Source organism: Lycium ferocissimum, chromosome 4 (genome assembly GCF_029784015.1).
Source record: "Lycium ferocissimum isolate CSIRO_LF1 chromosome 4, AGI_CSIRO_Lferr_CH_V1, whole genome shotgun sequence".
In the NCBI taxonomy this organism is placed as follows: domain Eukaryota; kingdom Viridiplantae; phylum Streptophyta; class Magnoliopsida; order Solanales; family Solanaceae; genus Lycium; species Lycium ferocissimum.
The window spans coordinates 6059540-6069955 of NC_081345.1; the positions used below are offsets into that span (position 1 = coordinate 6059540).

The window sequence follows — 10416 nt, forward strand, 5'->3', positions numbered from 1 at the left end:
TGATGCTCTTTGATGAAAATTGCTTGTAAATTTGTCATTGTTTAGATGTTCTTTTGGGGATAAGATCATTTTACCTTGGCAGTGGGCAGCCACACCACCCCCTTAACCTTCCCAAAGGTCAAATATGCCCCTCTACTATGAGAAAAAGATCAAATTTACGCTTTGTTATACTATTGATTGAAATATATCCCCGTCATTATATTATTGGTTTAAATATACCCCTCCGTTAAGGTTGTCCAAGGTGGACATCCAATCTTACGTGACACTGATATTTAATGATGTGCCTCAACTCATTTTACCCTTCCCCTCTATTTGTTTTTTCACCACTAGCATATCCTTCCCCTCCTCCCCCATCAGCGTCACCATGACCACCTCTATATCTAAAAAAGATGGCATTCTACAACTGAGAGAACGGGAGTTTACAAGCACGCTGAATTTAAAAAATGTATTTTGTTAAATATCTGACGGACACCAAAGTGCTCATTTTTGACAAACTTAAGTATCAAAACTATTTAGGCTTATATTTAGGGCACTATTTGAACCTACTCAAAAATAAGGAGTTAGAAGCTTGAATAATCACTTAACTTTGGGTAATTAGCCACCATAGTCACTCAATTTTAGTTTGTCTTTCAAAAGTCACTCAACTTTGAGTTAAAAGCTTGGATGGTCACTCAACTTTGGGTAATTGGCCACCATAGTCACTCAACTTTGTTTTGTCTTCCAAAAGTCACTCAGCTTTGAGTTAGAAGCTTGGATGGTCACTCAACTTTGGGTAATTGGCAACCATAGTCACTCAAGTTTGTTTTGTCTTCCAAAAGTCACTCAACTTTGCTTAGTTAGCTTCAATGGTCATTTTAGCCCTAAATATAATTTCTGGTACTTATTTAATGACGTGACAACTATATTTTTTAGAAAAAAATATTTATAAAAAATAAAAATTAATATATAAATTTATTTAGGATCCAACTCATCATAATTAGTGCATATAACACTAAATTTTAAAATATTATTCATCCTTAATACATAAAAATAATGAACATATAAATATATACTTATACGAGATGTCTCAAGTAAATAAAAATATTCCAAGTATATATATATATTAAACAACTGAGCTAATTTTGGGTTTAACTGCACAATTACATTTGTAGAGGTTAGGATTATTTTGGTTTTTTTTTGGCCCAATTGTTAATTTAATGGAATTTTATATTCTTAGAATAAATTCTCTTATTATTCACGTCTTACAATATTACTTGAGATATATCGTATAAGTATATATTCATATGGTCATTATTTTTATGTATTAATGATGAGTAATATTCTAAAATTTAGTATGATATGCTCTAATTAATTAGTTTACTTAGCTAGTATAGTTTTCTGAATATTGTGTTTAAGTTGCTTTTCCAATCTAAATTTTTATATATTTATATGTTCATTATTTTTATGTATTAATGATGAATAATATTTTTAAAATTTAGTGTTAAATGCATTAATTATGATGAATTGAATCCTTAATAAATCTACATATTAATAATAATTTTCTTAAATATTCTTTTCTAATAATTTATAGTTGTGACGTCATTCAATACGAATCAAAAATTATATTTAGAGCTAATATGACCATTGTTTCTAATCAGTATAAAGTTGAATGATTTTAAGATAACAAAGTTGAAATGACGATATCAACGCCATTATTCAAAAGTAGAGTGACCCTCCAAGCTTCTAACTCAAAGTTAAGTAACTTTTGGAAGATAAACTAAAGCGAGTTACTATGGTGGCTAATTACCCAAAATTGAGTGACATTCAAGTTTCTAACTCCAAAAATAAGGGACATTTTGTCATTTTTTCTAGAATTGCCATTTAAGATTTTTTAACTTGGACATTCATTGAAGTGCAGAAAAAAAAGAACAGGTTTCTGTCGACGTTTACCCCTCTGTTACTCCGCCGCACGTTCAGCAATCTCCGGCATAGGTAAACTCTCTCTCTTTATTTCTTCTTCAAACATTAGATGAGGGAAAACAAGAGAAGGCCATAACAGTTTAACCCTAGCTATACGACAAATGCCAAACCCTAGCTAGCCGATAGCAGGTTAATCTATTGTGTATAACTAAAATTTCATTATTTTTTCAACCATCCCAGTTATCTCCATCTCTCTTTGCTTTCTGTTCGATTCGGTTAATTTTCACTACTTTTCAGTTGATAGCATTCTCATTTGTTCCTTGAAAATATATAAGTAGAAAGAAGTTTCAATTCTCATGTTCAGAAACACTATATGAAATGAACTTATCCAAAAAAAAATAAAAAATAAAGAGATACGAAATGAGCAACACTAACTTTCAAAATATAGCTACTTTCAAAACTATTATTATGATTTTATGTAGGTGCATTATGCTTTACTCTACCATCAGATACGTTATTTGAAAATTGCATCTTGTTTGAAGAGGCTCAACTAAATCTAAGTCCAACATATCGAAGTTGCTGGATCACACAACTCAAATGCCGAATTTAATTTGGTTTGATTTCAGTTCAGTATTTTGACAACCGAAAATGCAGAACCAAAGTTTTCGAAAACCTAACCAAACCAGCCGATGAACACTCCTGCAAAATCCACTTTTACGTTTAATTTGTTTTTCTTCTGGATATAATAATTGCGGAAGAAATCTTGAAATGTTCTATTGTTTTAGTTATTTTGGAGGTTTCTTTTGTTTATCAAAACTCCTACACTCGGTTAACACTTGACAAACGTTGCATTGATAAATGGATATGGTGAATCTTGACTGTATATGTGATGTTATATCAGATTTGTTAGTGTTATTAATGCTTTGGCGACCATCAAGACGATAGCATTCAATATTTCATATATCATATGAATCTTCGGTTTCATTTTCTTTCCAGAATTTTGGGTTTTCAAATAGTTTGCTTGGATAGAAGATGGTTTTCAAAGAAATTCTATTGTTTTTGGGTGAGTTTTGAAATGGTTTCGTTTGGACAGGAATAACTTTTGAAATAAATTTGGAAGTTGGATTTTAATATTGATGTTATGGAGGTTATCTAAGCTGCTGGATGAATTTATTTAACCATTTGAAAACCTCAAAGTTGTCTGACACTTCTGTAATTATATGTAAATTAGGCTACCACTTTACTTATTTATCAATGATGAAGAGGGTATGGAGAATCCCGGATGCTTTCCAGATGGAAGCAATTCTCCGAAGATCTTCTGAAGATTATAGAAAACTTTCATCGTGTTACACAGTTGCACGAGGTTCAGCCAATATGTTTTGCATCCGAGGACTGGCAAGCGAGGCGCCTTCTTCGCAACCTCCCTGGCCACAGGTATTTTCTTTGTTCGCAGACAGGTGGAGTCACGCTGATTCTTTAGTGAAACAGGATATGAAAGAAAGGGTTTCACATTTAAGGGATGAGCTGCTAGCATACAGTGGTGATGCTGAAAAGATTGAGAAAATATTGGAAGATAGAGGGATTTCGTTGTTTAGGAGGTATGCAGATGGTTCTGCAGTTGTTGAGCTCTTAAAGCAGCTAAAATCTTCGCCCGGATTAGCGCTCCAGGTGATTTTCTTTCTGTATGTAACATACTTAATATCTGTACTTTAGCAACACACCATAGCATCCTCGTTATAACTGAATTGTTTTGCGATGGTTGACTTGATTATTATTTTGTCTGGTGGATATTTTATTTGTCAATTAGAAGCTACATAAACTCTGCTAACCACCAGTCTTTGAACATAAAAATACGGTAAAACAAATATATGAATGAAGTTGTGATCAAAGAGGACTTGTTGACCCTGCAAATGTCAATTAAATTGGGACCTCATAGAGTTATTGTCATAATGTATGAGTATAACATTTATGATTAAATTATGTAAATTAGGCGTGGAATATAAATGGAGCTGAGTTTGTGGATGAAACAAAAATTAGTGGTTTCTCTTCTTTTGGCGACATGAAAGAATTCTCCTTTCGATTAATCAATAGTAATCTCGTGCCTTTCTACTAGTCACAGTTGAAGAATTATCTTGTGTGCCTTTACTGTATTAAGTAAATTTCGTCTGCATTTTATCTAAGAGCAAGTGTTAAGTCTATGAGACTCTTTTCTATCAGGCTTTTGACTGGAGAAGAAGACAATTGGATTACCGGACTCCCATGTCACCTGAGGAGTATTCCAAGGCTATTGTTGTGGCTGGAAGGTTAAAGAATGTTGATCTTGCAGCTGAACTATTCAAGGAGGCTTCCAACAAGCTACTCAAGTCGACCTCTTTATATAATGCCCTTATGACAGCTTATATGTTCAATGGTTTGGCTGTAAAGTGTCAATCAGTTTTTCGTGACTTGAAAAGGGAAGCAACATGTACTCCAACTATTGTTACATACAACATACTTATCTCGGTGTTTGGAAGATTAATGCTGATAGATCACATGGAGGCAACCTTACGGGAAATAAATGATTTAAATATCTGCCCAAATGTTAGTACGTACAACTATTTAATTGCTGGATATATCACAGCGTGGATGTGGGATGATGTGGAGAAGACGTATAGAATCATGAAGGCAGGAAGTATCAAGCCTGATCTTACTACCCATTTGTTGATGCTTCGAGGATATGCACATTCTGGTAAGTTGGATAAGATGGAAGAAATCTATGAGCTTGTCAAAGGTCATGTTGATCAGTATGGAATCCCGTTAATTCGATCGATGATATGTGCTTACAGTAAAAGTTCTGACGTAAATAAGGTTCAAAAGATTGAGGAATTGATGAGGTTGATTCCTAAAGATGATTATAGGCCTTGGCTGAATGTCATATTGATATGTTTGTATGCAAAGGAGGATTTATTAGACGAGATGGAAAATTCGATAAATGAGGCATTTAAATGTAACACATCTGTCACAACAGTTGGTGTTATGCGTTGCATCATTTCAAGTTACTTCCGAAACAATGCAGTGGACAAACTTGCTAATTTTGTTAGCCGTGCAGAATGTGCTGGTTGGAAAATATGCAGGTCCCTTTACCACTGCAAGATGGTTATGTATGCATCACAAAGGCGACTCGTTGAAATGGAGAGCGTTCTTAGCGAGATGGATAAAGTGAATCTGGATATCTCAAAGAAAACATTTTGGATATTACTTAAAGCCTACGCAACATGGGGGGAAAAGCATAAATTTCATCAGGTCTTGGGTATGATGTGCAAGCATGGATATGGAATTCCTATGAATGGATGAATTTGGTAGTTCATAGTTCAATTTCCTTCCATCATCGTTCTATGGCGGTTCACCGATTGTAATGCTGTTGGAATTTGGGATTTTGATGAAGCAAATGACTCCCTTATTTAGTTCTTCTCCTTTTCTTGTTCCCTGTTATTGCTGATATACGACAGACTAGAAAGAAGCTCAAGCGATGAAAGCATTTCTATGATTTAGAAGAGTTAATCCAAGCATGTGTGAACAGCATGTCTGCTTATTGTCAATATAATTCCAATTGAGGGTATTTTAGACTTCTCATAGTACTTAATTGTGTAACTTGTCGAGTATTTAACGTCAAACTGAAAGGCCATGGAACACTTCTTTATTTTGCTTTGTTCGTGGCTCTAAATCTTCTACAGCCTTTTTGGTTCATTGCCATTCAGCTTGTCTGGGTTTTAGCATCATCTCTAAGCTATTAACCTTGTACGTTCTTTCTTCTGCTATCCTTTTTTCTTCTGCTTGTAGTATCCTTTATATTTACGCTTCTGACGCGGGTAATAACTGCTCTCTATCCTTGGATGTTCTTGCTAGATTCTTTGTCGCTACACTCGCTCAGAGATTTATGTTGTTCCACTGCCTCTGATCGGTGAGTCTCACTGATATTCTATCACTTTTTATTTTTCTGCCTGCTTTCTAAATTTAAATCTTGTTTAATGGTTTTGATTCCAAGGACAAAGCAAGTAATAACATAGATGAGGCTATAATAAGATAGATGATTCTGTTTCATGAATTGAGTATTTAATGGCCTTCGCAGTAGTTGTTGTTTGATGCAGTCATTCATATGAAACATCATGAATATCTGGAAGAGTTACGCTCCTTGAGTTCCCATTGTTTCCCTCTTTATTGATGGAAATACTAAAGTTGGTGTTGCCTGTATGCAAGTGCTGGTTTACAAATATATCTCGTTCTTTTTTTGTTACTAGAATAATGTTGTTCCTTTTCTCGAATGACAGTGGTACTTTTCTATTTTGTTTCGAGGATCGAGTATTTTAACAGCCTTTGCGGTGGTTGATATTGGAAAATATTTACGTAGTTGGCTTCAAAGATGCATTGTGTGTCTTAGTTAGAAGAATGTCGCTAAAGGTTCCACACTTTTCTGTTTGCCCCATTTATTTCTAGCAATGCAGAGCCTTGTGATTGATATTTTACCAAGGCAAGTGATAGAACTTTTGATGACGGTTCTATTACCTTAGAATCAATATTGATAATTTGGCCTAAGTGAAAATTACTCATTATCATTAAGGGTGGGAATAAAACAAAAAGAAAAAGAAATTATCAGACCAGAATTTTTGGTTTTTGGTTTATGTCGGTCATGGTTAATATTTCATAGTTTCAGTTTCTTTGATTCGGTGGTTGGTTCAAAGGGTTCGTTTTTTCGGTGAACCAAAGAACCAAGGTTTTCTAAAAGCTTTTGGGCCCCTTAGTCCCGTACTCGGTTACACTTAGCTTAGCTTAAGCTCAAAACAAATTCTCATACTGAAGAAGCCCAAAGCCCCACATCCAAATTCAAACCATTGCTGCTGCTGGGTCACCTGCTCTGTGCCGTTGCCGTCAGCCCTCATTCTGACTCACACTTTCATCTCGTTTCAGAATCTCTTCCTACCAAGGTCATCTCATGCTTTAAATATATGGCAGTGTTATCAAAGGCGCGCTTAAGCCCTGAAGCGAGGCTCAAAACATGTTGAGCGCTTCGCCTCGCTTTATGTGCGCTTCAGTGTCATCATCAAGGCTCTAAGACATACTTTTCCTTGCCAATGAGCCTCTCTTGGAGAGGTGACACTAGATGATTGATATTTCACTTTATCGTAATATTTTTATAATTTCTTTGTCCATATATTTGTGTTCATCCTTATTATTATCAATCTTGGACTAAACACAAATATATATATATATATTTGTATTTTTGCACCATTGCCCTTTTTTTAATTAAAGCCCACGCTTTATTTGCGCTTTGCGCTTAAAGCCCCAGCTGACCTTAGAGCTTTTTTGCGCTTTTCGCTTTTGATAACACTGATATATGGTGTTCTGGTGTATTTTGGTTTCTATTCTGTTCGTTTGCTGTTTAAGTGACAAAGTACTAAATATAGCAGTGAGATTTGAGTTTTACTTGTTAGATTTAATAAACTCTTAAATGATTTGGAAAAGAAAACCAACAGTCCACTTTGTCTTCTTTCCGCAGCTGTACCCAAAAAATATCTGCTCTAGAAGAGCAAAGAAGCAGCTATGCTACTCAATTTTGATGGAATGGCTTCGCCGTTTTCTCATTCTTATTATTTGTTTTGGCTTGAAGTTCTGTGTCATTGCTGATTAATTTATGTGAAGAGAGAGAAGTCAAGAAGGTATTGGCTTGGAGTAAATCCTTTTTTGCAAAATATTGATTTTGAGACCCATTTTTTGGTCTTAAAAAGACGCAAATTTGACAGGCCTGAAATCAAAAAACTGAACCAGAATGAACAAAAGTTACTACGCTTCGTTTTCGGTTACCAAAATTGACAAACCAAAAACCCAAAAACCGAACTGAATCAACCGACACCCACCCCTAAGTATCATATGAGGTACCATATGAGATATTGTGCATTATTGATTCTATTTCGACTGTTTTTAGAGTTGAAGAAGATTTCTGTGAACCACATTGGGTAATGCCTATGAAGGGGAGCCTTGGAGTAACTGGTAAAGTAGCTGCCATGTGACCTCGGTTCAAGCCATGGAAGTAGCAGAAATGCAGCGTAAGGCTGCGTACAATAGACCCTTGTGGAACGGCCCTTCCCCGGACCCCGAGCATAGCAGAGCTTAGTGCACGGGGCTGCCCCCCCCCCCCCCCCCCCCCCCCCCCCTTTTTTTTTTCACTGGGTAATGCCTTCCTAAATTCATGTGGCATACTGTCATGCTTTTTGCTCCTTTGGCTGATATGGGGTATTTTTCCTAAGTAAGGTGCAAGTGAAGGACTAACTGGTAAAGCATAGTAACCACTTGAATCACTCGATTGGAAAAAGCTGCACAGATCTTTGTCAAAAGACTGGAAGATATTTATGCCTCTAATTTGTCTCTTACATGTACAAGTAGAGAAAGTTTGTATTTAGAAGTGCTTTCATTCTGGAATAAACTGTGAACTTCAATTGATCATATATGGGTATATAAACGTGGTTTCAAAGACCTGATGAATATTCAGACAGCTGTACTAAGGCCAATTAACACCCACATTATGCTGGTTGATGATGTGTAAACCATTATGAGTTTGGGTTTTCCATCTTTCGCTTTCCTGCTACTGTGCTAGCATAATTGTCAATTCTTCCATCAGTACTTATGTGAAAAACCTGTGTTTCCTGAGCAGACATGCGCAGAGACAAATGACGAGCCATTTCCTGATTATTTTTCGCAAGCACCAGCCAACTTGTTGCGGTTTGTATCTCAACCAAGACCCCGAAATTCCATTATTCTACTATTTCTGCATCCAAGGCAAACGTCTCTCATCTACAATTCAATTTGCGCGATCTCCAAGCTGAAGAGCAGCTGCCAGTTGTTAATATTTAGAACTGCACCGAGTCCCAGATTACCTGGAAGCCGTTCCTTGATGTTTCTGCTGTCCCAAAATGTGAATATGAGACTTTTCTTGCCAATCAGTCAAAAGCTCTGACAAAACAGATGCTGCGGCGTTTTACATCTGTTTTTTTTGTTTGTTTATTATTGGATTGTTGGTCTACTGCTCAGCCTCTGAAGTGTGCTTACTGTCTGAAGCATCAGGAGAAAATAGGGGAAACAATGGGCTTACTGTCTGAAGCATCAGGAGAAAATAGGGGAAACAATGGTGCTTCCTCAAACAGTGGTTATTCACATGGAAAGGTCTGTGCAACACTGACTACTCTGTAAATGGGTGCTTGGTGCATTCTGAACTTATAGGTTTTGTTTCCTTCTTCTTTCCAGGTTTGTTGATAAACTACCAGGCCACCTGCTGATTATGTGAAAGCATCATACAGAAACTCTAAAACCCTTGCTTAGAGTTAGTGAGCGCCGGAGGTGGTGCCGTGTATTACTAACATATGTACATTTTTTAGATCTTCTACATTTTATACATGGTTACGAGTCGAGAGCATTGTGTTTGGTTGAACCTGCTACAAAGGGCTAGATCTGCCTCTATTAACCAGTAGTTACAATTGAAGGTATACCTTGAGATGGTCGATGTTTGTTTCGTTCTGCTGCTCATGGTGCTTGTTTAAGGTCGAGAGCCCCCGCATGATGAGAACCTACAGAGACAATTAGCAGATGAAATACGGGCCAGAGTATGTTTGTTTCTTAGTAAGAATGTTTGTTTCTTAATAAGCCTGTTGTTCCTAGATTTGTTGTCGGGAAGCCTGAAAACTGTAATAGTTCAAATTATTTTGGTATTTTGCAGACTAAAAACTGAAACTTTAAAGTGATAAAGTTCAAAAGGATTGAAACTAGCGTATAATCATTTGCTCTGACTGTTGTTTCTGCAACAGCGTCTTAATTCTGGCTATTTGAAGAGTCAAATGTTTATTCTCGTTCTGTTTCATTCCCTTCTAGGAGGTCTTGCTTATCGGTTCAAATATGCTTCCAAAGCAATGTTAACTGAACCCTTGCGAAAAGGAATTAAAATAGATCTATACCAGAAATGAAATGGAAAAAAGTCAGGAGAAAAGGAAAGAAGAGAATCTACAATTTCTGTGTTTTTTTTTTGGTGGAAAACAAAAATTGCAGCAAAATCTGCTTACTATAGTTCATTTTTGTATTTGGGTAGCTGATGAATTCGTAAGGAGGCGGTCTTCCGCACAAATACCCCTATTTTGGGTTGGTCTTTAATTTTGCCTCTCAAATTTGTGGTCTTTAATTTTTGTGCTTCAGAACTTTTGGTGTGGCATAACTTAGATTTCGCTCAACATAATTTAAATTTAACATGCCACAAGTTATGTCGGACAAGGTAAAACTTTCAACACTTAACATATATGAGGGACAAAAATTAAAGACCAGTGCGTTTGAAGGGCTATCCATGCTAAAAGGACTAACGAGGCAGGGAGAGACAGAATGGTAAATATACTGAACAGGGTTGAGCTTAAAAAGGTTGATAAAAGCACATATGCATGTCTGAGTAATTTCATTATAGGTAAGACGGTATTAAGCAATAGAATCATTAAATCCCTACTCCGT

At 36.1% G+C, this 10416-nt stretch overlaps 1 protein-coding gene across 1 annotated transcript; it reads left to right on the forward strand.

Annotated features, from left to right (window-relative positions):
• The first annotated feature begins 1839 nt into the window (after positions 1-1839).
• On the forward strand, positions 1840-9748 carry LOC132051476 (pentatricopeptide repeat-containing protein At2g30780). The gene is made up of 6 exons (XM_059442555.1): positions 1840-1971; positions 3131-3567; positions 4117-5676; positions 5785-5839; positions 8585-9093; positions 9175-9748. Exons 2-3 carry the CDS (start codon positions 3154-3156, stop codon positions 5230-5232), a joined length of 1530 nt encoding a protein of 509 aa, XP_059298538.1. The 5' UTR covers positions 1840-1971; positions 3131-3153; the 3' UTR covers positions 5233-5676; positions 5785-5839; positions 8585-9093; positions 9175-9748.
• The last annotated feature ends 668 nt before the right edge of the window (positions 9749-10416 follow it).